Source organism: Microtus pennsylvanicus, chromosome 1 (genome assembly GCF_037038515.1).
Source record: "Microtus pennsylvanicus isolate mMicPen1 chromosome 1, mMicPen1.hap1, whole genome shotgun sequence".
Lineage (NCBI taxonomy): Eukaryota > Metazoa > Chordata > Mammalia > Rodentia > Cricetidae > Microtus > Microtus pennsylvanicus.
In genome coordinates, this window is record NC_134579.1 from 222,830,156 (window position 1) to 222,856,417 (window position 26,262).

General features: G+C 35.1%; 3 protein-coding genes across 3 annotated transcripts; 1 reads left to right on the plus strand and 2 right to left on the minus strand.

Moving 5' to 3' along the window:
• Positions 1–326: 326 nt before the first annotated feature.
• LOC142842731 (olfactory receptor 4C11-like) lies at positions 327–1,253 on the minus strand. The gene has a single exon (XM_075959431.1). The coding sequence runs from the start codon at positions 1,251–1,253 to the stop codon at positions 327–329; it is 927 nt and encodes a 308-aa protein (XP_075815546.1).
• Positions 1,254–9,976: 8,723 nt separating this feature from the next.
• On the minus strand, positions 9,977–10,909 carry LOC142835377 (olfactory receptor 4P4-like). Its single transcript, XM_075948905.1, has one exon. The coding sequence runs from the start codon at positions 10,907–10,909 to the stop codon at positions 9,977–9,979; it is 933 nt and encodes a 310-aa protein (XP_075805020.1).
• Positions 10,910–22,570: 11,661 nt separating this feature from the next.
• On the plus strand, positions 22,571–23,500 carry LOC142842732 (olfactory receptor 4C46-like). Its single transcript, XM_075959432.1, has one exon. The coding sequence runs from the start codon at positions 22,571–22,573 to the stop codon at positions 23,498–23,500; it is 930 nt and encodes a 309-aa protein (XP_075815547.1).
• The last annotated feature ends 2,762 nt before the right edge of the window (positions 23,501–26,262 follow it).

Consider the following 26,262-nt stretch of genomic DNA (forward strand, 5'->3'; position numbering starts at 1 on the left):
TGAGGAAACATTACCACAGCTAGAAAGAAAAAAATCTATACTAAAGGAAGTCATTTGAGAGAAGATAAACATTACAAGCTCTGAATCTAAGTTTTTTTTCCTCTCTAAACATGGACCTACTAGCCATCAAAATTTATAAAAATGTGACTGAGATAAATATTCACTTCTTCCTCCTATGTCTTCTTTAACAAAATAATATCTTTATATTTACTTCAGGATATATCAATTTTCCCATTCTCTAGAAGAAACCATTCTCAGGCCATTGCTATTCTAATCATATAACTGAAAGATAGATTTTCATTATTAATACAAATACATTTGATTCTTTATATATCTCCTGAAACTTTTCTGCTCCAGAGCTTTCTCATGGCATTTTTCACTTCTGCATTCCTGAGTGTGTATATCAGAGGGTTGAGAAAGGGTGTACAAATTGTATAAAACACCGATATCATCTTGTCCATGGGGAAGGTGGTTGCAGGACGTGTGTATATAAATATGCAAGGCACAAAAAACAAGATGACTACAGTGATGTGGGAGACACATGTGAACAGGGCTTTTTTCCTCCCTTCAGCACTGTGATTTCTCAAGGAATAAAGGATGATGACATATGAGACCATGAGCATGAGAAAACTCACTGTGCAAAGGGTTCCACTGTTAGCCACAAAGAGAAGGTTGATCACATAGGTGTCTGAACAGGCAAGTTTCAACAGTGGCTGCAAGTCACAGAAATAGTGGTCAATCTCGTTGGGACCACAGAAGGGTAAACTCAAGGCCAGAAGTGTCTGAACTAAAGCATGCACACAGGATCCCATCCATGCTATGGCCACCAGCATCCCACAGACCTGGCGACTCATGATGGTCGTGTAGTGAAGAGGCTTACAGATGGCCACATAGCGGTCAACAGCCATTAGGATGAGGATGAAGATCTCCTGGGCGCCAAATAAATGTAATGCAGAGACTTGGATTATGCACTCACTGAAAGAGATAGAGGCTGCCTTCGTAAGCAAATCCACAATGGTTCTAGGGGCTACAGTTGTAGAGAAGCAGGTGTCAGACAAGGATAAGTAGAACAGGAAGTAGTACATGGGACTCCCAAGTGCCTGGCTTGTCTTGATGGTGGCAATGATCAGCAAGTTACCCACTAATGTCCCCATATAAAAGAGCAGAAAAATGGCAAGCACTATGTTTTTCCTCCTGGGGTCCTGTGTCAAGCCAAGGAGAAGGAAATTGGTAACATTAATATTCAGCTGCATGACTCATGAATGAGAAGGAAAGAGTATAAAATGTGTCATCTGCAAAAGACAAAGGAACTAATTTGAACAAGTGGTAAAATAGATTATATAAAATAGAAGTATTTCTTTCTCATAACTATGCTTTCCAATCTCTGTCTTCAGTGTCGAGATCTTTAGTAGTATCACAGAAGCTGATGAAATTAACACTTTCTCCATAATACTATCCATATATAAACTCACTGACTTTAGCATGGTTCTGATTAATTTTGCAGTTCAATTAATATAAAATAAAATGCTCACTTTTCTTTATTATTTAACTAATTGTTTCATTGGCAAAAAACTCTGATGGGGCATCATTTATATAATTTATTTTCCTTTATTTAGAATATTTTGAGTGTCCCTTAGTCATGTAAAGTTGTCTAGACCTTACATTATATAAAAATCTTATTTTCAATTTATATTGCACATTAATGATCTACATTTATAAGCAATACTAAACTCATGTGTAGATAGTGTTCACTGAAATAAGAACAAGAAATGCCTGTAAAAAAGCAAATAATCTGGTAATATCTTAAGGAATTCTAAATATTATCTTGCAAATTGTGTGTGTAGATAGAAAACAGTGTTCCTTGATAAGGCTATTAAATATCTCAGTGTCTAATTTTCTTCTACTTCTGAAAAGCATACCTTAGACTATTCAAAGGTTTTGAGAATTTACTAAAATGAAGGGGTATTTTATATTGTCTAATTGTATATATTTGCAAAATAAAAATACTAATACTTAGAATACCCTAATGGTTATTGCTAAATTTGTTGTAATATCAGGGCACAGTAACCATCTCTAGTAAAGTATTTTATATTCAGGCATTTAAAAATTCCACATTCTCGGGTAAGAGCAATGTTTCAAAGATGATGATAAGTATGGTTTTATAGAAAGGGAAGAAGGGTAGTCTATATTTGACTTTTTGTTCAACCTAATTTTATATCTGGAAATTATGATGATATCAAGTATGAAATATCATTTCTTTAAGCAAAGTCTATTTTTTAGCAGGAAAAAAATCATAAAACTTTCAAAATAAACATTTCTAGCTTTTGCTTATGAAAATGTCATTATCATCATGCAAACTGAGATGCAATACAGTTAATATATTCTGGAAGGTTCACTTATCCAGAGTGCTCTTTCTGATTTCTGCTAACACCTGCAGTTCATTGTAATGAGAACTGTGAACTGCTCTAATGCAAAATCTGATAACTGAGACAGACACAAAATTACCTTTATATGCATGTTTCACCTCACCCTTGGAAATTAAATCACTTAACCAAATTTTAAAAAGATCATTCTCCCACTATTTTAAATGAATTACAGTTTTATGTGTATGAACATTTGCCATGCATGTTGTGTGAACTCCATGTGTGTGCCTGGTTCCTGAGAAGCATGAATGCTCTGCCTGCATGTGTATATCCACATCATACGTGTTCATGATTCCTGAGAGTTTTAAAAGAGATCACTGGCATTTTTTTTACTTCTTTATAAATTTATGCATTATTGGAGAATATAATTATGTGTATCTTTCACATAGCTCCTTTTGTGGAAATCTATGCATATTCAGCACTGCTCTTAGAGCTAAATTCAGTGTCTTTTACAATGTAGAATGTTCATGATGTCTCAAGTGAAATAGTCTCTATTACATTTTGAATGTGATGATACTTATCTAATATTATTAATGTCACTCACATTATAAAGACATTCATGCAGCTAATGTATTGATGATTTTATCTATTATGTACAGAAGATAACAAAGGCATTCAAAATTTATGAAGCCAAGAAAAAACTCCAAACTGAAGAACTACAAAACTGAGATTCATCAAAATATCTTAATGAGCTTTCTAATAGACTTGAAGTGGAAGGTCCCATGTGTTGTACAGCTTAGCATAGCATAAGATGTAGGCTTCCAGAAGAATGGTTGTCTTAACATAACAAACAGAGACATTAATCCTTAATCTTTGAGTTATGCAAGGATAATCTTTTAAAAAAAAAAGTATTCTCCTTTGACTGTAGGATGTGTTTTGTTTGTTTGCTTTTTGCTTTGTTTTTGTGGGTGTTTTGTTTTAGTTTGGGTTTTTATTTATTGTTTTTATTTTTATTTATATTTTGGTTTTTATGCCTATAAACCATATCTGTTCCCATACCTCTCCATATATAGCAATGAATTCAATTCTTACATTTTTTTCAGTCATTAAAATGTACCACACTATCCTCAAGACAAACAACAGCAGAATACAGCATAACTTCTAGAAACAACTGCACTTACCTCAACTATTCAAATAAGATAAAAACATTTTAGACTGGCTACACTGGTTAAAATATAGTAAACCCAGTTTGTAGGTGTTGGATGTGATGGATAAGATCTGAAATACCAGAAAAGGCAACAAATACAGAAGGGTGGAAATTAGTGACTGTTGGCTCCTTCCACGAATCTACACTGCTTTGCAGACACTGCACTGGGAAGAATCTGCTTCTCCAAGATGCTATCTTAAGGAATCAGCTATCCTGAATTCAGTGGCACTGTCTTTGTGTATTTCAGAGACTCTCACTCCTAAATACACTTCTATGCATAGGTTATCATAGTCTGAGAATATTAACTAACTGCCCTAATTTCTTTAGCATTTAAGTGCTTAAATGAAGAGTCACATAATAAACACTTCTCAAAACTCTCAAGCTAGGTTACATAATCCCATGATTCAAGCTAAAAGGAGAACTGGGAAACACCTGGGCAGAGATATAGAAACACACAAATTCAATACATTTAAAGTACACTTTCTGCATCAAACTCTCTTAATTGTCAGTAATTACTATGCAGTCACTCTTTTTGAGTCTATACAGATAGTAGGTGCTTTTTGAAGGATTTAGGACTAAAAAATGATACCTGACATTTTTGAAGAAGTAGCTTCTTATTGAGATTTTAGGAACACCCCATACATTACTATACTATACTATTATTATTATTTACATATTTAAAGGATTTCATCACTGTTTTGGTTTATCTGAATAACTTTTAAAGTAAATCTCAGGTGTATGTCTAATGTAAGTCAAAGATTTGTAACTTCATTTTAGAAACATGTAAAGAATATTCATACTATGCTATTATATACAGTACTCTGCTCAAGTATTGTACTTGCACATCACAAAGCTGCCACTTCCCAGAAGTGCTGTCCATTATTTCATATCAAAAGTTTCTCAAATTTTGCTATAGATACAATCTTTTAGGTTTATTGTGTATATGAATAGTTCTTAGTCAATCTAATCTCATCCAGAAACTTTACATGAACAGAATTTTTCTGTAATCATGTCAAGAAACAATCTTAAGTTTTAATATAGCAAATGCATCCTTTTCTATGTACACAATATTGATGGACTTTCACATACCTGTTTCTTATATGGAATTCATGGATTTTAGAGCATAGCTTTATTTCAAAGATAGGAATTAATATTTATCATAAAATAATCCTTTAAAAGTATACTGAGCTATTAAATTTACTGTTTCTTTTCCAAAGGATAGCTAAGTAATCTTTTATTCACACAGCATATTGAAACACATTAAAATGCATATTTACTAAAACTGTAATAATATATCTCTGAACTCACGATGCGTAAATAATCTCTCTCACCTGTTAGAGGACTGGCTACATGAGTCTCACCTGTCCAACACATTTGATAGCAGCTATCCCACAGGATGCTTAAAAGAAAATGTTTCTTCTGCCCTCCAGAGGGACTATATTAGCATGTACTGGTACAGAACATTGATGTTGTTGGTAGCATTATCACCTGAAATTTCTCCTCTCCAGATAGTCAAACCACTCCAGAGACTCTAATGCATCTAATTACACTGTCTGTTTAGATGATAGCAATATTAAATGAATCATTTTTGAATTCACTAGTAAGACAGGAGTTACGGTACAAAGGTATTTTAATTTACATTAAAGTTGCCAGAGTAGAAAAAAAAAACAAATCTATGAATGGGTAGTGGAGACAATAGTAGTAACAAAAAAATAGAAAATATTATTGGTACAAGAGAATTTGAATCATGAATCCTTGCTTATATGTATGGCCTTAAATTAGCCTTACTACCTTGGATTGGGATGTGGAGAGACTGTAGTAGTTTGCATGGTGAATTTGCAAGGTAGTTGCTAAATATTATCAAGTAGGGAAGTGTTGAGTGATGAAACCCAAAGTCTATTCTGTGGACTACAGAAGATACCTTTCAAGATATCAAAACTGTTAACAATTTCTCTGAGGATTAGTATCAATACAGAGCTCTGAATCTCACTTTAAGAAAAAACCCTCTACATTTGTTTTACAAACTCAGGTTATTAGAAACAGTTGGTTCCATTTTTCAGATCTTAGTGTTACATAAGATAAATTAAATATTACTCAGAATCTTGAGTTAAACTACATCAGAATATGAAAGAGAAAAATCAAACAAACAAAAACCAAATCAAAACAATAAAGTAGATAAGCTACAGATAGCTCCAGCTCCTTGTAGAGGAGTAAGTACAAAAAATTAGGCATTTTAAGTTATAATACAAGAAAACTCTCAGGTTTAGTAAGAGAATTCTGTCTCATGGGAAATGGAATATCTTCAGAAAGAATGTCTAGGGTATCAGGGCATGCAGCTTAGAATTTGGTCCATTGTGCTAAAATAGGACCAGAAAAGAGAGAAAAAAGGAAAGGTTTCTGGGTTGGAAGGCGTAGAACAGGTATCTTAGCAACAACGGTCTGTAAGCAACTACATTAGTAAGAGGGGCTTCTGGGGCATATGAAAGCCTATCTCATCCAGAATACAGTCCTCCCATTTTACTATGTTTTATGTGCATCATTCATAGACTTCTTCAGTTGTTCCATTGAAGCTCCCTGGAGTCCTTTCAAAAGGTATTTTGAACCGAATGTGGTGTGGGACATCCTTTTGTCTATTTGTTTGTTCTTGGTTAATGGATAAAGAAATTGGCTTAGAGTGATAGGGTAGAACAGAGTTAGGCAGGAAGAACTAAACTGAATGCTGGGAAGAAGGATGTAAATCCAGGGAGAAACCATGGAGCCTCCGGAGACAGACACTAAGAATTTTACCCTATAAGCCACAGCCTCGTGCCTATACACAGATTAATAGAAATGGGTTAAATTAATATGTAAGGGTTAGGCAATAAGAAGCCAGAGCTAATTGGCCAAGCAGAGATTTAATTAATATAGTTTCTGTGAGATTATTTCAGGTCCAAGCCAACAAACAGCTGGGCCCCTTCTCCAACAGATTTGGCATGCCAACGTGGTGGACTAAATCCGTATAAAACCTAAAAAAGCTAGAAAAGGAACTAAAGACACAGAAAAACAAAGTTTAGCCTCATGATTTTTTTCAGCTGGTGGTGTGCTGCAGCTCCCTTAAGGGAGGTTTTCCTTATTGAGCCATAGCAGGAAAAAAGCCAAACAGTTTTAAAATGCAGAATCCTGGGCTGTGCTGCCAGCACGAACTCTGGCTATGGAGCATTTGAGTAGCATTTTTCTCCACCAGAGGAGACTGGATCAGGTCTTCAAGGCTTGCAGAGGTAGGAGAGCATGATGAATTCCCGCCACCATACACAGAGATATTTCCAGGCTGTGCAGTGCTCTGCATGGCAGATTTAGCTATTACTCAGATAAAAAGGTTTTACGTGCTGAGTGCTCATTCTCAGAGTTAAAGTACTCAGCGTTATTCCTTCCTGGTGGCAAAAGACCTGGCAGTAATGGCACCTCCACCATTTTAAAAGCAGAGAGAGGCAGAGCCAGCATCCAGAGAAGCTGTAATCAATCTACTTACCGTTTTAAAAGCTCTTCAAAAAGAATTAAAGATAATGTAATAAGGACAGATTCAGATATAAATCTGAATTCGGTTAGAATTTCTAGATATATGAGATATATTTCAGTTAAATAGGTGTTCTTCAAATCAGATACATGTAAAACAACTGGAACAGATTTACACCTTGGTGTCAAAACAAAAGGCTATGGCTTTGGGGTTAAAAGATGGACATCGAAAATAAATAAATAAATAAATAAATAAATAAATAAACATTTTTCCTAGGGCATTGTTATAGCTAGATGAAACACACATTTAAATCTAAATTCATTGAACCAAAGAGGTTGAGTGAGTGGAGGAAGAGGGAACTGAATATACTTGTAGGGTTCTATAACCTCTCCTATGCTAATTTGTGTCTAAAAGCTGGGACAAGTAAAATCGACAGAAAGTTAAGCACTACAGAATACTGTTTGCAATCAGGGCCCTATCAGTTCATCAAGACTGCATTTTCAGTGCTAAAACTGTAAACCTCTGAAGTTACATCTGAAACCTGTTTATCCTCTACCACAAAGCCAGTGAATGAGGAACATCTGTCTGTACTCTTAACAGGAAACTTAACTAATGAACCAGTGAGCTACCAAGCTGGTTGTAGCCTTATGGGAGGAATTGGAAGGAAAGCTGCTAAACTGGTAAGGCTATCAGTATCCTACTCACCCAATGCCATCAGAGCTGAGAAGTGAGCCTAAGTGAGACAGATTTCCAACTACCTAGAAAGTCCCAAATTTCTCCGTGGTTACTGTGGGACCAAAGATCCAGAAGCAGTAACTGTCTTTAGATGCTGAGTTCAGAAGATCTGACAGACTTCTCTGTGGGTAGGAATTTGAGGAGAGTGACCTACTTTGACTTGGCAAAGTGGAACAATTGATCCTCCAGTGTCGTGTGTGTCTTGGCAAGGTCTTAACATTGGTTTAAAGAATAAAGCAGCAATACCACTCTTGGGAATATACCCAAGAGAGGCCTTATCATACAACAAACGTATATGCTCTACTATGTTCATAGCAGCATTGTTTGTAATAGCCAGAACCTGGAAACAACCTAGATGCCCTTCAATGGAAGAATGGATGAAGAAAGTATGGAATATATACATATTAGAGTACTACTCAGCAGTAAAAAACAAGGACTTCTTGAATTTTGCATGCAAATGGATGGAAATAGAAAACACTATCCTGAGTGAGGTAAGCCAGACTCAAAAAGAGGAACATGGGATGTACTCACTCATATTTGGTTTCTAGCCATAAACAAAGGACATTGAGCCTATAATTAGTGATCCTAGAGGAGCTAAATAAGGAGAACCCAAAGAAAAACATATAGGCATCCTCCTGAATATTAACCTTCATCACGCGATGAAAGGAGACAGAGACCAACATTGGAGCACCGGACTGGAATCTCAAGGTCCAAATCAGGAGCAGAAGGAGAGAGAGCACGAGCAAGGAACTCAGGACCGGGAGGGGTGCACCCCCACACTGAGACAATGGGGATGTTCTATTGGGAACTCACCAAGGCCAGCTGGCCTGGATCTGAAAAAGGCTGGGATAAAACTGGACTCGCTGAACATAGCGGACAATGAGGACTACTGAGAACTCAAGAACAATGGCAATGGGTTTTTGATCCTACTGCATGTACTGGCTTTATGGGAGCCTAGGCAGTTAGGATGCTCACCTTACTAGACCTGGATGGAGGTGGGTGGTCCTTGGACTTCCCACAGGACAGGGAACCCTGATTGCTCTTTGGGCTGACGAGGGAGGGGGACTTGACTGGGGGAGGGGGAGGGAATGGGAGGCGGTGGCGGGGAAGAGACAGAAATCTTTAATAAATAAATAAATTAAAAAAAGAATAAAGCAGTTTCTTGCTGCATAGCTGGTTTTGTCATATTTAAAAAATGCTTCTAGGTGAATGTTCTTCTCTGGCATCAGTCAGGAGATGCAGGATTTTTTTTTTTGCCTAGATGTGAACAATATTCTTCTTATAAAGATTCCTTAAGTAAGAATGGCAAAATTCCATGCTTAAGGCCATTGCATCTATTTTTTTTTGAGTTCAGACCTACTCCTCTCTTAGATGTAAGCCTGCCCTTTCTGATTATCTTACATCACGCACATGCAGGACCTCACATGAAGAAAGGAATGAAAGAATGTATCTCATAGGACATGACTTCTTATGACCTCAATTTATTAACTGAGATCTTCCATTTGTGAAATATTACAGATTGACACATGTGCCATAAACATATACTCATATGACTATTACAGGCTAGTAAGCACAGAGGACTAGAGTTCCACATATGGAATGTCTTCCCCAAACTTCCCAAATCCCAAAACCTATAATCATAATAATGTACCTATTTCAGCATAGTGAGTTCTCACATTTTGTATTTACCCAAATTAGCTGTGGAGTAGAGATATGATAATATGTAAGTATAATATGTTCAAAGTATACTAATACATATGAGAAAATTCCTTTAGAAATTTCAGTATCACGTACAATGAATACATGACAATAAAAAAATAAACTCAAAAATGACTAAAGACAAACAAGTGAGAAAGATGAATTAAATCCTATAAAAACAGTTCATGATATTTTTCTGACACAGAGGATTGAAGTACTTAAAGATGAGCTTCAATTTAGTGTGTGTGTTGAGGCGGGGGGTAGCTACAAAGGAATCTAGGACTTTCGTCCTAAGCAAAGACTCTACCAAACCAAGGCCATTTTTGCAGTTTTCACATTCATCTGATCATCTCTGGATGAACTTGTTGCTTTTTTGACCAATAACTCCCATTCCCCTCTCCCCCACACATACACATGTAACTTGTGCTTTCTGTGATCTTTCAAATGATAGCTGACCAGGCTCACAATCACAAGAATGTTTCATTTATTTAACTCTGAATGTGACATTCGAGACCACACCTTGTGCATGGAACTTTTCATCTCACTGTTTCTCAGAGTGTAGATGAGGGGATTCAGCATGGGGGCAATCACAGTGTAAAACACAGAAATTTCTTTATCCTTATTCTCACTTCCTGCAGGTAGAATATAAATATAAATACAGGGCACAAAAAATAAAACTACCACCATCACATGAGAACTGCAGGTTGAGAGAGCTTTGTGTCGCCCTGCAGATGATCTTGTCCTCAGATTATACAGAATGAGTATGTAAGAAGCAAGTAGTAGAACAAAAATGGCAATGACCACGATTCCAGCATTGGCAATTACTAAAATGCTAACAACATGGATATCTTTGCAGACCAATTTCAAAAGAGGCTTGACATCACACAGGTAGTGATTGATGTGGTTGGGACCACAGAAAGGCAGACTGAGCACCATGAGAAGTAAAGCAATAGAGTGCCAGGAACCCACTGCCCAGGCCATAGCAATTAGCTTATCACATCTATTTCTGCTCATGATTATCAAGTAGTGCAGGGGTTTGACAATGGCAACATAGCGGTCCAAGGCCATGGACACCAGGATGAAGATTTCCACACCTGCTAGCAAGTGGGCAGTGAAGAGCTGGGTCATGCATTCATTATAGGAAATGTTCTTTCTTGTAGCAGTCAAGTCCCTAATGAGCCTGGGAACCACAGTGGAGGTGTAGCAGAGGTCCATGAGGGAAAGGTGGCATAGAAAGTAGTACATTGGTTGTTCAATTAAGTGACTGCAAGTGATGGTGACTAGAATGATGGAGTTCCCCATTAAGACAGCCAGGTAACACAACAAGAACAAGAGAAAGAACAACAGCTCCATTTGTCTATTTTCCCAAAGGCCTATGAAAACAAACTCTGTGACATTTTTATGATTTTCCATGAACTCTAGTTCAAAATGCTGAATTGAAACCTAGTTCATCCGAAATTTAAAAAAAAATTAATGGCACAACTTTAAAGCATATTTAGTTTTATAGAAATTTGAAGATTGAATAACAATCATCATATTTAAATTTTTAATAGCAATTAATTTCTTGAGATAAAATGTATAATCATACTCCCAATGTTTAACTACATATTATTAATAATTTTTCTATGCATAGAAATTTTATAAATATTTTTCATATATTTAATTTATATAGAACCAGTTAAGTACTGTTCTGATATGCATTCTAAATGTAAAGAATTATAGAAATAGTCGAGGTAAGCTAATAAAACACATCTTTACATATGAAGCATATCTAAGTGCTGAATATATTTCCTGCTTCCATTCTATTAATTCCATTGTAATATTGTACAATAACAAGAATTCCACTATTTTTCCCTGTGAATAAAAAAGTTATATTATATTATAATTTTCTGGCATTTATTAAATATAACATATTTTAAATTTATTTTCTATGTATGTCATATATGACTTATCTATAAGAACCCAAAGTCAAAATTAGCGTTTCATAAATCATGTGGAATCAAAAATCCTTTTCCAAAATGTGCAAAGCTCTTAACCACACCAGTGAAATAGCCTGAGTTAGCTGACAAGACTTTCAGGGCTTTTCTTTGGATAATTCTAATAAAGCTCAAGGCACAGAGAATCTATGGTTAAAAACTTGTAACTATATGTTTGTCATTTCAATAGAAAGTACATTTTTATAGTCCTTTTAAAATATAAAGCACATTTTAAAACTCCAGAGACATGTTCATTTCCTAATGACATGACCTGCTCTTTTCATTGCATACTGAGAATATGGTGGATATGTGATGTTGACATTTTGGAAAACAAAAGGAATAAGTGTTTGTACCATGATTTAACAGTGTTTCAAGGTTCTCTTCAACAACACAATAATTTATTTCTTAAAGACTACAGATTTAAACAAATCTGGGTTTTCAGTAGATGCAGTAAGGCCAAAAGTTTGTCACAAGAACAGCTCAGATGCTGTGAATTTATTTTTCTATGAGTGAGGAAATCTCCATGCAACATGCTTCAACTGGTGAGAAGATGTGACTCTCTGGATTTTGTTTTTTCCAACAAGGAGATTGGTTGTCCTCATATTAAGCAACTATTAAATAGACAAAAGAAAATATAACTTTATATTAGTCAGTTCAAGTTCATATTATCTGAAAAAAAGCTGTGGAATGAAAATTCAAAGAAATATGCATAAACTAGAGAATCAAAACTGTACAAAGCACAAATCTTAATAGCTCAAAGTTTTCTGAGATATTGAAGGAATCATGGATTTTTAACATAAAAATCCAGGGTTATCTTACTTGCGATGATCAAATTATCTATCCAAATGAAGATCTGTATGTACAGAAATGCTCCAAGATTATTCCATAGAGTACTAGAAGTCCAATGAAAACATACCATTATATTGAAAGATCCAGAAGTTCTACTCTGTCCCAATGTCCATTTTGTTCTATTTTAAATTGACTTATAAGAAGCAGGGAATGAAGGAAGAGAGATAGGGAAGGGATAATGGAGAGAAAAGAAAGGATGATCCAAAGAAGGAAGGATGGGAGATGATGGAAGATCTCCTGGAATGAGGGAGGTTGGAAAATGTATGCTCATTTGGGGTCCAACTCTGAAAATACATCTAATGATGGCAGAGAAGTTATAGCAACAAGAACGTCTCTAACTATGAAGTCAGAAGTATAAACTGGATAACCTTGTTGCATCAATATCCAGGAAATGGAGGGAGTGTTGTTGTTCCATTGATAGCATTTTTATTTGTAGGCCTTTCCATCCTCCTCTTCTGCATGGTCCTTCATCCTTCTATGACCCCACCCCATCTAGCTAACCTCCTTGCTCTATTTATAACAGTTAGTTGATGATTGTCATGTCAAACACATGCTATTCTTTTTTTTTATTTTTCTATTCCTACACAACTGAGATCAATATCTTCCCCTTCTCTCCTTTTTCTCTCACCCCCTTTCCCCTCTTTCTACCGCACTTTTACTCTCCCCATTTTCTCATCTCTTCCTCTGCCCTTCTGCATTTCTCTCACTTTCTCCCCCAAGCCTCCTTCTCTGCCTCCCCCTTTTTGGTCTTTCTACTCTCTCCTTTTCTTTGTCTTTCTTACATATACAGCAACTTTAATAATCACATTTAGAGAAAACTTATTTTACCTTATTTAGTAATGTACCTTTTATGTAAGCCCTATTTTCTAAAAGCCTGCTATTTATTTATATTTAAATAAAAAGCCCTCGATCAAATTGTTTACAAAGATATGTTAACTGCTTTATTACTGGAAAAAATAGAAATGTAGGACAGCAATAAAGTGTAACACTTGATATTTAAACAAAAGGCTAAAACCATGAGAATATGTTATTAGTGTTAAATTTCAGGAAGAATGTTCTATAATTTTTATGCTTTATTTTATAAGCTTACCTTATTAGGGAAAACTGTAAAACTACATAATATCAATAATTTGTGTAATTAAAGGAAAAGAAGAGTTTACGTGTTTTATATTTAACATTAATAATTCTTTGAACACAGCATAAAATAGCTTTCATCACCTTTCTTATTTTTTCTTCATGGTGACTTGATGAGCCCTATGCATTTTAACTTTTGCCTGTTTTCTAAATAGACACATAACAGAACAAGCCTGCATAGGACAAACAGGGAACTTGTAGCTCAACATTGTTTGCCTATTTCTGAATATCATAATTTTAAAAATTATTTAAAATTTTAGCTGTCAAATTAAATATCCCTAGAATTGCCACATAATTTTAAGTGTCTTATTTAAAAAAAAACTGTGAGCAAAGATATGTCAGGAAGTGTATATATATGTAGCACTATTCACAATACTTACTTCTCTCAAGATCCAAATTTTTCTGGGATAGCTTATGTTCTTTGAAATTTTTTCTTTTTTTTCCTGTGACCTTTAGATGAAACAAAAGAACAGATGTCAAAAGCACCTATTTCTCCCATGAATCTTTAGTCCACTGTTGCTTTTAAAGATTCATTGCCTGAAATACTTTAAGCTAAAATACTGGGGAACCCAAGGGAAACAGTCTCAGGAGCATTTTAAGCAATATGTCTGGGCAGTAGTTACAGCTGTGAATGTAAAGTCAATATATGGAGTGTTCACACATTAAATAATTCTTTCATATATGCATTAGATCTTTGACATAAATTCTCCAATGTTTATGCTGGTGATAATAAAGTCCTGTGACTTTTTTCCTTTTCTGTTTTGAGATATATTTTTTAAAAAACAGAAGCTGGTGATATGTGATGGGTTTATGACATATGCAATAAATGTTGGATTACTTCTCAGGTAACTTTATCCCTATTCAGGGAAAAACTTTAAACTGTTAAATTATCCCTATCAATATTATCCTAAGGTCATCATTTTATGAAGGTTTGAAAATTATTCATCAATGTTTAATTAAGTCCACTGGAAATTTAGATGACATATATAATACTTTTTATTTATAAGTACTCACTAACATTGGTGTAATGCTTAAAAGTGGAAAAATCACCAGCACCTAAACAATTGTCCATGTTACTTTTAATATACATAATTACTTTTTCTCTTATTAGAAGCAACTTGCATGATATTTGCAACTTAAGCTGCACATTTTTGTGAATAATTCATTGGCGCTCAAATGCTTGGTAAGAATTTCCACATAAAGCCTGAGAAAGCTTTACAAAAAAGGGTACGAGACAGACAAGAACAGAGTCAAATGCAGCCTCTTGGTTTTCTCAGGTAGTCTGTTTTTGCTGTTGGTGAGCGGAAGTGCTCCTCTTTTAAGAGGGGTTTTCTGACGCAGCATTAATGGCATAAACCTCTCAGCTTTTTAAAGAGGGTCTGCCAACAAACACTTAAATGATGTTTATGAGCAGTCAGTCACTAGCATGCTTTTTGGTGATAGCATGGATCTAGAAACTCCACAGAGTTTTGGCAAAACATGTGCTTCTTGCCTGTACCTCTACAAGGTAAACTCTCAAAAACATAAGGAAAGGGATGGAGCAAGCTGGTAAAAACCAGCCACTTTAATCCTAGCTATGATGCTTAGCAAATTAATGATCACATGGTCAGAAAAAATAGGGATAAACATGAAGGAAAGATGAACATGATGGAAAAAACTCTAAATGATTTACTGTGTGTGTGTGTGTGTGTGTGTGTGTGTGTGTGTGTGTGTGTGTGTGTGTGTGTGTAGGGTTGGGAGGAAAAAAGAAAAGGGATAGAAAAAGTCCTTAAAAATAGAGGAGCTGGGCATGGTGGCACATGCTTTTAATCCCAGCACTTGGGAGTTAGAGACAGGTGGTTCTCTGTGAGTTTGAGGAGCAGCCGCGCATATCTACAGAGTGAGTTCCAGGACAGTTAAAAGCACAAAGAGAAAACATGTCTCAAAAAAGCAAAAATTAAAATTAAAAAAATAATTTTGGGCAAGGTAATTTTTTTGGGGTGGTTATTCTTGGTAACCATTCAGGAGGTTGTGCTTTATCAAATATTTGTCTGGAAGGATACCACAGATTCTCATCCTCTGTGGAAACAAAAGAAACCTTGTAAGAAAAAAAGCCATGGAAAATGCACAGAAAGTCTTAGTGCTGTGTGCTTTGTGTTGTCTTTGAATTTTTTGACTCTTGAGGAAGGAGCAATGATGTGAGAGTTCCCTCTGTGTGCTGTATTACCATTAATGAATAAAGAAACTGCCTTGGCCTATTGATAGGGCAGAACTTAGGTAGGCAGGGAGGACTGAACTGATAGAAATGGGTTAAATTAATATAAGAGTTAGCCAATAAGAAGCTAGAGCTAATATGCCAAGCAGTGTATTAATTAATATAGTTTCTATGTGGTTATTTTTGTTCTAACCTAGCCAGAGGCAGGGAACAAACAACCGAGCCCTCCTCTTACAGATTGGTGCCCTCATGGCAACTGAATTCACTTAAAACCTGAGAAAATTTGAAAAGGAATTCTAAAAACAAAAACACAGAGCTTAACACAGCTTCTTGATGTTTGATGGAGGTGTGCCACAGTTCCATTAAGAGAGATTTTCCTGATTCAGCCATAGCAGAAAAAGTTGGCTCTCTGGGCTATGCTACCAGTGTGACCTCTGGCTCTAGCGACAGACCATTTGGATCAGGTTTGTGAACAAAGTACTATAGCTTGCTTGGTGGCAAAGCGGACCAGCTAAGTGCCAGGAAGTAGGGCAGTGCACCTGTGGCTCAGAGACACAAGTGGCTCTCCCATGATGGGCTAGGTAGAGCAAGCATTGATTTACTGTATTTGATCTAGTAATGACACAGCTTAAAACAGGGCAGGGAACCCTGATTGCTTTTCGGGCTGAGGGGGGGGGGACTTAATTGGGGGAGGGGGAGGGAAATGGGAGGCGGTGGAGGGGAAGAGACAGAAATCTTTAATAAATAAATAAATTAAAAAAACGCAGCCCACTTGAAAACAAAAAAAAAAAATTAAGAAGCACTTACCATTTTAAAAAGCATTCCTGGACAGTAAATATTTAGAGATATGCAATAAAGACAAATTCAGATGAGTCATACTTTGGATAAATGGATGTAGTCTTGGAAGAGAGAAGAAAAGGAGTATAGAGTGTCATAAAATAAAGTTAATGCTTAAAAAGAGTAAAATCTTTAAAGAGACAGAGTACAAACAGTCACAGATTAAAAGGAATAAAGAATAAGCCACATAAAGAGGAAAAATTAACAGAGGATCTGGATTATGTATATTATTGTGATTTCTTTGGAATTTTTTAACTGTGAAGGAGCTAAGTACAAAGAGACATTTTATTGTATGGGCTATTAAGCTAAACCAGCTTGTATATTATAACGGTATCATGACTTCCAAATTTGGGTTTAAGGATATGTTGCTTTGAAATAAAAGGTTTCTCTTTTGTTTCCACAGAGGATGAGAATCTGTGGTATCCTTCCAGACAAATATTTGATAGAGCACAACCTCCTGAATGATTACCAAGAACACCCCCCCAAAAAAATTACCTTGCCAAAAATTACTTCAACCAACTGCTGACTGAGATGAACCTAGCACACAGGATACACCATGAAAAACCTGAATAACAATGCCCCAAACAGCAGGAAGCAGTATGGACAGAACTACACCCATATTACCAAATATTGTTTATAATTATTTGTTTAGATTAAAAGGGTGATATGCTATAGATATGAATAATTTGAATTGGTATGGATCTTGGTTTATTGATACAAATTTAAGGTCAATCTTGTTGCATGTATATTTATACTCTTGATTAAGGTATTGTGATTGTGTAGCTCATTTAAAAAATGTAATGTATAATTAAGAATTCATTAACTTTAGTTTGAAGTATATTAACTTAGATATTAGGATAGTTATATCAGCTTGCTTCTTATGTCCATTTGATTCGAAAATCTTGTTGCCAATACTGTACTCTGAGTTAATGTGTGCCATTGAGGTTGAGATGTGTTTCTTCTATGCAGCATAAAAATAGATCCTGTTTTGGTAGCCATTTTGTTTAGCCTATGACTTTTTATAGATAAATTACATCCATTGATATGAAGAGATATTAATGACCAGTGATTGTTAATTACTGATATATTTTGGCTTTTGTGTTGGCAGTGGTAGTGTGTGTATGTTTTTTCTGTCTTTGGGTTTTGCCTGTGTATGATTATCTATTGCCTGGGTTTTGTGGGTGCCGCTAACCTCCTTGGGGGTTTTTCTTCTAGTACTTTATGTAAGGCTGAATTTTTGGATAGGTAAATTGCTTAAATGTATTTCTTTCGTGGGAGAAAGAAATATCTTGTTTTCACTGTCTATGGCAATTGAAACTTTTGCTGAGCATAGTAGTCTGGGTGGGCATCCATGGTCTCTTAGTTTCTGCAGAAGGTCTAGGACAGATACTTTAAAATATATAGTTGGAGTATTTTAGTAGTCCATACAATAAAATGTCTCTCTGTTGCTGCTTCATCCACAGTCAAAAAACAAAGACAATATACTAGTATACATAATCCAGACTCTCTGTGTATTTTCCATCCTTATGTGGATTTTTTCTATCATCTTTCAATGTTTAGTATCTTTACTTCTTTACTCTATGTATTGTCTCATTAATAATTTTGTTCTATTTTTAACTCTATTTACTTTTTAAAATAACTCTTTATATTATTTTCCTCTTTCTCTCAAGCCTATGTATATTTTTTTAAACAGACTGTGCACTACTCTGAGGTTTATTTTTGTCTGAATCTGTCTTTATTACATATATGTAATCATTTTCTGACAAGGAGCACTTTTTTCTTTGCTAACCATGCATGGCTAGAACCAACTCCTGGGCTCTGCCTGTTTGATCCACCCAGTCCAACATGGTAGAGGCATATTCACCACCTCTGCAAGCCATGCTCATTGACCAAGTTCCAGGGATGCAGTGGATCATGTTGTCATTAATCAATCTGTAACATACTGCTCACAAACCCCATTTAAGTGTTCTGTAACTGCACCAGTATGAACTAGGATGCTGTCTCTCAAAGGGGATGTGCAGGTTTTGGTGCTAATGCTGAATCAGGAAGCCTTCTCTTATAGAATCCTATCTGAAAAAATGTGGCTACAAATAAGTCATACTTAACTGTTTTATTATATCTAGAATGCTTTCTCAAGCTTCTTAGGGTTTGTATGGATGTTGTTGGCCCATGTTGGTGCCATTTGTACACAGAGACTGCTCATTCAGTTCCCAGCCACCCATTCCAAATAATAACATGGAAACTATATTAATTACAACATGCTTAGTGAATGGCATATTATGAGCTAGCTATTATATCTTAAATTAATCCAATTCTATTCATCAGTATATTGCCACAAGGATATGGCTTATGAGGTAAGGTTTGGGGTTTCTGTCTCCTTTGACAGCTACATGTTGTCTCTTTGACGTTGCCTACTTTCTCTCTCTTTGTCTTCCAGCCTAGATATATTCTGCCCTTCCATATAACAAAGCCACATTAGTCATTAACCAATAAGTGCATCACATATACAGGAAGACATCCCTCATCAAGTGGAAAGATTTGGTTTGACATGGGTTAGGGAAAATATAAAGAGAGGTGTCAATGAGAGGAGTGATAATGAAATTGGAAATCTGCTTAAGCGCCATTAACAACTAGGCTCACAACCAAGACATAAGAGTAACTAGCATGTTTAATATAGATGTATTAAATTGTCAAAGACCTAGTTGGATTACTGAGAAAAAGCAGAAAAAGGCATCCTACACTTGGGAAGCAGAGGTAGGCAGATCAGCAAGCAGTTCAGCTAATTCTCTGATTCATATTGACTACAAGGTCAACATAAACTACATGAGATGATGGATTAGAAATGATAATTACAACAATTTAAAACTAATCATTTTAATGGATGATTAAATGTTGAATCACCAATAATACAAAGAGATAAGTTTGAAACCCACTGTTTGTGGAAGTTTGTTTGTTTTGTTTCAGACAGGACTCCACAAACTAGCCCTGCTGGTAAGTATAACATGGAGATGAGTATAATATGGAGATTTGTAGAGATTCTGCAAAGATCAAAAGTACCCAGAAAGGTAGAATAAAAAGTTTTTGCAGTTGTATTTTTAAAGGCTGGCAATTATATGCCTTCATTGGTTTAGATATTAAGCAAATTTTCAGAAAGAATATCACATTGGTAAAATGCCAAGTATACCCAATGTCCCATTTATCATAGGAGAAGCTGTATTCTACTGTTAAAACTAGAATGAGGACACTGTAGCTTATATGGCATTCAGTATTGTTAACAAGTGTTATATAGGGAAACGAATCTACTAAATGCTGTCTTTCCATTCTTGGGGAATTCTGTTTTCTATTGAAGACTGGGTAAGTCATACGTATTTTCCAAAATACTGTATTCTAAGAAATAGCTTTTCCATCAAAGAGATAATTAATTCCTGGGAGAGAAAGCACAGTAACGAGATTGTTGGCATTCACAGAAACTTCCTTAAATACCCTTGTAATTCAGGATACAAATGCAGTATCATTGCACATCACATATCCACAGAAATATTCACCATGGGTCGAGTAGTTTCTATAGAAGCTTATCTGCAATCTTGCCAGCCCCTGCCTTTTATAATGAAGGACTACTATCAGAGAATAAAGACCATCTCTACATAGTGTACTAAAAGAATTCATTATAGATTGAAACCCCATGTTGTCAGGGAAATATCTTTACATTTAAGAAAGAGGAAGAATTTTTCTATGGAGACACTATTTAATACATGCTTGGATGTCTGCAAAGATGCCAAGATTGCACACTGAAAGTCCACCATCCCGGTCTCTTCTGAATACTCAAAGCCCATACTGGAGCTGGATCTGTGATGGAATATCTTTAAGGACTGCTGATGATTAGTTGATACTGTGACTTTTTGTATACAAGAGTTAGTTTGGTTTGTCAGGTAAAGACAGAGTACTTCACCCTCACCCTAATTTTCACAATATTTGGTAAGTATCATTTACTTAATATCATACAATGTGAGACCCATAGATGAATAGGTGTACTATATCTCATTAGATCTATCACTGTTTTACCTTGAGACACCTCTTTTAACAACTAAGGCTAATCAGTTTGGCATGACCACACACTGAAAATCCTAAATATAAATATTAAGTGAGTAAATATATGCTTATGATTCCAAGTACAGGAACAGATAATTAATTTGGGGGTTATGTTTTATAGATATTTCAAGTCTATGTTGCTTCTTTGAAGTATTAAAAGGATTCCTCTTAAGTTGTTGGAAAGTTAAATGTTTCTTGATATTGGTGCCCATGCTATCAATTATATTTATCTAGTAATTGTATTTATACTTTAAGAAATAAATTGTAACCTTGTACTTGTTACTAAATGCCTCATTCAAACTTTCCCATTGTATTAAATTTTCATAGCATATAATGTTATACCATTATTATTATTATAATTTTATAAACTGAAGAAGAAGGAGGTGTGTGAATTGCCAGAAAATAAACCCAAGGTGACTAGAAGAAGAACTAGAATTCTCAAATTTTTCCTATAATTCTTGAATTGAAGTACTAGGTCACTGTTTATAGCATGTTTTCCCAGTGTTCCCAAGAGTTTTGCAACCTATCCTATATAGTGATATATAAGAAGAGTGACCAAAAGATGTGCTAAGATGAAAAAATCCTTCCAAGAATACAGAAACACTCATTGTCTTATTGAATGAAGTGTCAAACCATTATGCCTCACCCTATGACCTAGCCTATGTATATTCATCAAAGGAAATTGTTTCTGAAATGATATACTAGTAAGTCACTATGCCATATTTGAAGTAGTTTATAGACCAACATTTGTTTAACATAATAATATGGTTGTATAGTTGAATGATTTGAAGCATTTAATACTTTAAAACTGGAAGATAAAAATAGAAGAAAGAAGCAAAGTAGTATAATTAACATTGCCATTTTATCTGTTTATATGAGGAAGGAAACATAATTTCTTTGTTATAATATTTCCAAGAAGAAAACATGATAATTTGTAGAAAATATATTTCAACAGTTTCTTTGGTGTATATGAAGAACTGAACCAACAAGTGTTTAAAAAATAATCATTAGCTAACAGCCAGTGTTTTGTGATCTCATTTAATGTTTTTGTTTTTATACCTAGAGAGCATTTTCTCTTAATTGATAAAGAATAACAACAATACTAGCTATTTAAAGTGCTAAAAGCAGTCTTGGGTGCAAGGCACATAGTAGCCATGGCAGGAATACGGTCTTGTTATGGACTATTTCAGAATTATCATGTAGGCTTAAGCATTAAAGATTCTTTTACAATAACCCGTATTTTCTCTGTACCCTCAGCACTATCTACCCTAAATTTTTGCATCAGTTTCTTTTCTGCTTTGTTGCTTTATATTGTTGTTGCAAATACATATAACATGGAATTTGGACATGACTCAAAATATTTGGATTTTCACAAGTAATTTTAAAATGGTCCCATTACTATTCTGTTACTAGAACTTCTCCAACATCTAATGCTATTAGCTTACCTAGCAGCTACTAACTAGGGAGTGCCAGTGTGTTTCAGTCAAGGCCAAAGCTCAGTTTATGATGTTAGTGCTCATGTTTCCTTCTTACTCAAGTTCACTAATACATTTCTACTCAAATCATGATTTCACTTCTCTTACTGTCCATTTCCTACAAATAAGCTGTAAATATTTTCACTTTAATGGACACGACACTCCACTCAACAACTATACACCCCACTATGCTTTGTGGATTTAGCTGCCTCTGGGAATATATTTAGAACTCCTCTTACATTATGAGTCATCCCAAATATTCAGCACACTTAAGATTTTCTAGTATATTTATATACATTGCTCATATACATACTTCCAGTTATTTTCACTAAGGAGAAAACTTACAGTCTTAAGTAGTAATTAGTATCTAGAATTTTTTCTGAATTTTTTACAAAAAAATCTGGTTGCATTTTATTGATTAACAGAATTTAATCACTATTATTGTAATATAGAAATTAAATAAACATGAGGATGTGTTAATTTTCCCCCAGGAAATATGATTGCCTGTCTCATGAACTAGATGGAATACAGGAACAATGTAACTGAGTTTGTTCTCCTGGGACTCACACAGAACCCACACATGCAGAAAATTGTTTTTTCTGTATTTTTGGTAATCTATATCTTCTCTGTGGTAGGAAATTTGCTCATTCTGGTCACCATTACAAATAGTCAACTGTTGGATTCCCCTATGTACTATTTTCTGGCCTATCTCTCCTTCATTGATGCCTGCTACTCATCTGTCAATACTCCTAAGCTGATTGTTGATTCACTCCGTGAAAGGAAGTCCATTCAGTTCAATGGATGTATGACCCAAGTCTTTGGGGAACACTTCATTGGAGGTGCTGAGGTCATCTTGCTTACTGTCATGGCCTATGACCGCTATGTAGCCATCTGCAAACCTCTGCATTATGCAGCCATCATGAATCGACGACTCTGTAATATACTTGTGGGAGTGTCATGGGCTGGAGGCTTTCTTCATGGAGGTATACAAATTCTTTTCATTGTTGGACTTCCTTTCTGTGGCCCTAATGTCATAGATCACTTTATGTGTGATCTGAACCCTTTGCTTGATTTAGCCTGTATTGATACACACATCCTAGGTCTCTTTGTTGCTGCCAACAGTGGCTTCATCTGTCTGTTAAACTTCCTCCTTCTGCTCATATCCTACATGGTCATCCTGTGCTCCCTAAGGACCCACAGTGCAGAAGGAAGACACAAAGCCCTCTCTACCTGTGTTTCTCACATTATAGTGGTGATTTTATTTTTTGTACCTTGCATATTTGTGTACATGAGACCTGCAGCTACATTACCCATTGATAAAGCAGTTGCTATTTTTTATACTGTAATAACTCCCATGCTAAACCCATTAATCTACACCTTGAGAAATAATCAGATGAAAAATGCCATTAAGAGATTGTTTAGTAGAAAAACTCAGCCAGAAAACAAATAAACCAGCAATCATGCAACTTCAGATGAACTGGAGACAAAATGACGTGGATAGTTTGGATGATCTCAATTTGGAAGACTTACACAATTACATAAATTGTAATTACATAAATACATAAATAATTACATATATAATTGTCAAACGTGGTGTGTTATACTGGGGGAAGCAGAAATGAGTGCCCCAGATGCAAAGGGGCTACCTCAGGTTCTGTATTTGTTACAACAGACATATAACCTAAGCAACACACACACACTGTTCATCTGCCTTATGTCAATTTCCAACAGACTATATTGACACTCTTCTAGAAAAGCTCTAATCTGACAAGCTAAGTTTATAGAGTTTTTCAGGTCAGAAAATTCTGGCTACTACTTTCAATGTTGTTCATTATGTAACTGTGCAAACAACGCTTTTGGAAGTTATGTCCTGACCAGTGATCCTTTGCCATCCCATAATTTCATTAGTAAATTAGCGTAGATATTTTCCAATTCAGTGACTTTTCCCACAGTAAGGTTTGACTGAAGAGAATGATTAGAGAACTAGTCAGGGCATTCACAAAAGTTTACAGTTTTTTATCAAATTCATAGTCTCTGGATAAATTAGTCTAATCATGCAGGCATTTGTGATGTAGTATATCAGCTCACAGATCTCATTTTGAGATACATGTAAACCTAGACATAAAAGTGAATGTGGGCCGTTGAAGTAATTCCAAAGGAGGATTATGCTATCTTGCAGTAACATGCTCTCACAGAAGGCCATGATCGATTTCTCAGACAATGCGGGATTAATCCTTCTGACCTGAGACTACAAGGTGCAATTGAAAGACAGTTTTGTTGCATATGAGGACATGTTTATTAACCATTACAAATACTCGTCTTTTCCATTATATTATTTTAAACTCATTCAAGAATGTAAGCCAAAACTTGGGGCTTGACTCTTTATAATCTCTGTATAAGAAGTTTCTTGTTTCTATTTGAGAATTCTTTAAACCTGAAATGGGAATCTGGTTTTTTATTAATATTTTTATTATTTTACATATCAACCACAGTTTTTCCTCCCTCATCTCCTCTTGTTCCCTTCCCCACCTCCTTTTTATTCCCCATCTAGTTCTCAGAAAGGGTAAGGCCTTGCATGGTTGTCAACAAAGCTTGGTATAACAAGTTGAGGCAGGACCAATCTCCCCCCCACTGCATATGGGAGTCACAGAGATCACACCTTGATCCAGAAAAGTACACTTCTGAGTTTTTATGCAAAATCCTGGAAATCGGACTCCCAAGCTAATGAATGTTCTTAATGCCATAAAACATTACCCAAAATAAGCAATATATGATAGAGAATTATATACCCATTGCCATATGGTTGCATGCAGAAAATGTGATATAATAATTTAATGAAATAGTATCGAACCTTAAAAATCATCAATTTTTACAAGATATTTTAATCCTGTTAGTATTATTTTAAGAAAGTAAGATTTGTAAAACCTAACTTTGTCAAACTCAGGGCTGTATTAAACTATTCTCCTGATAAGCCTACTGTATAAGTTATACTTGTCAACTTTAACATAAATATTAAATTTTGGTTAAATATTTTGTACAGCACATATCATCTTCATGTATTTTCAGAGTTGACAAAATTATGAAATTATAATCAACAATGTTTTAAAAACTACTTCTGACAAAATGAAAGCAACTTATTTAGGACCACCTCAAAATTGTTGGAAATTGTGTTGTAAAAGAAAGCCAATATCTATATATATTTCTAATTTTATAATTTATATCTATTTACAGAAAACATAGCATTGTAAACTTAGAGTTAAGTGGCAAGTTTTTTGAGCTTTGTCTTACCAACTTGGCAATTAGATTCATAGATTTAGGACTCAGAATGTCATGTTTCCATTGGCAGCAGTTCTTATTTTACCTGACACTGTAATTAGTCCTAAAAGCTTCTATGACATGTTACTATATGACCTAGATTCACAGTGCTATACAATAGACCTAAAGTCACTCTTTGTGTCTAACATTGTCCTCTTACCTACATATAAACACCACTCCTTGATCTTTAAAATCCATGACTTAACCATTTCTCTGTTTCCTAAAGTCTTATGTTTCAAGTATAACTGTGATCACATGGTGTCTATCTTATGTCAAGCTTATTTCAGTCAACACAATGTCCCCATCTTGTTCTCATTGTAAATGATAAGATTTACTTCTAATTTACACACACATATATATAGCACTTCACTGTCTATTATATTCTTTGTAAAATTAGATTTTGATGGCAACTTCAGTTGGTTACATACCTTGTCTATTGCTAGTAAAGACACAGTAATCAGTGATATTAATATTTCTTTAGACATACTGTATTCTGTCATGTGTATATGTACTCAGTGTAATTGCTGGCTCATGGGTATTTGTGTGTTTGTGTGTTTAAATCTCGAAACAGTACTTTGTAATGGCTACATTAAAATATATTCCCTTACTATGTTTCAGTAGTTGAACTTTTTCTATATCTTTACCATCCTTTGTAATCTTTAGTATTCTTGATAGAAGCATTTGTAATGGGGTTAAAATAGCATCTCCTTGCAAATTGTCATTTTCATTCTTCAGAAACTGATGATATTGAACACTTTATGTTGTATAACAATATTTTTCAGAGATAGTCCATCCCACAGAAAAGCACCTTAAGACAGAAAGTAAACAACAAAAGATAGCTTCAGGAAGTTACTAATCTGACCTAAGTCACTAGGTCCTCTATATCAAGAGTAAACA

Excerpts from the sequence above, each read along its gene's own strand:
- LOC142842731 (XM_075959431.1), bottom strand. The coding sequence starts at position 1,253 with ATGCAGCTGAATATTAATGTTACCAATTTCCTTCTCCTTGGCTTGACA.
- LOC142842732 (XM_075959432.1), top strand. The coding sequence starts at position 22,571 with ATGGAATACAGGAACAATGTAACTGAGTTTGTTCTCCTGGGACTCACA.
- LOC142835377 (XM_075948905.1), bottom strand. The coding sequence starts at position 10,909 with ATGGAAAATCATAAAAATGTCACAGAGTTTGTTTTCATAGGCCTTTGG.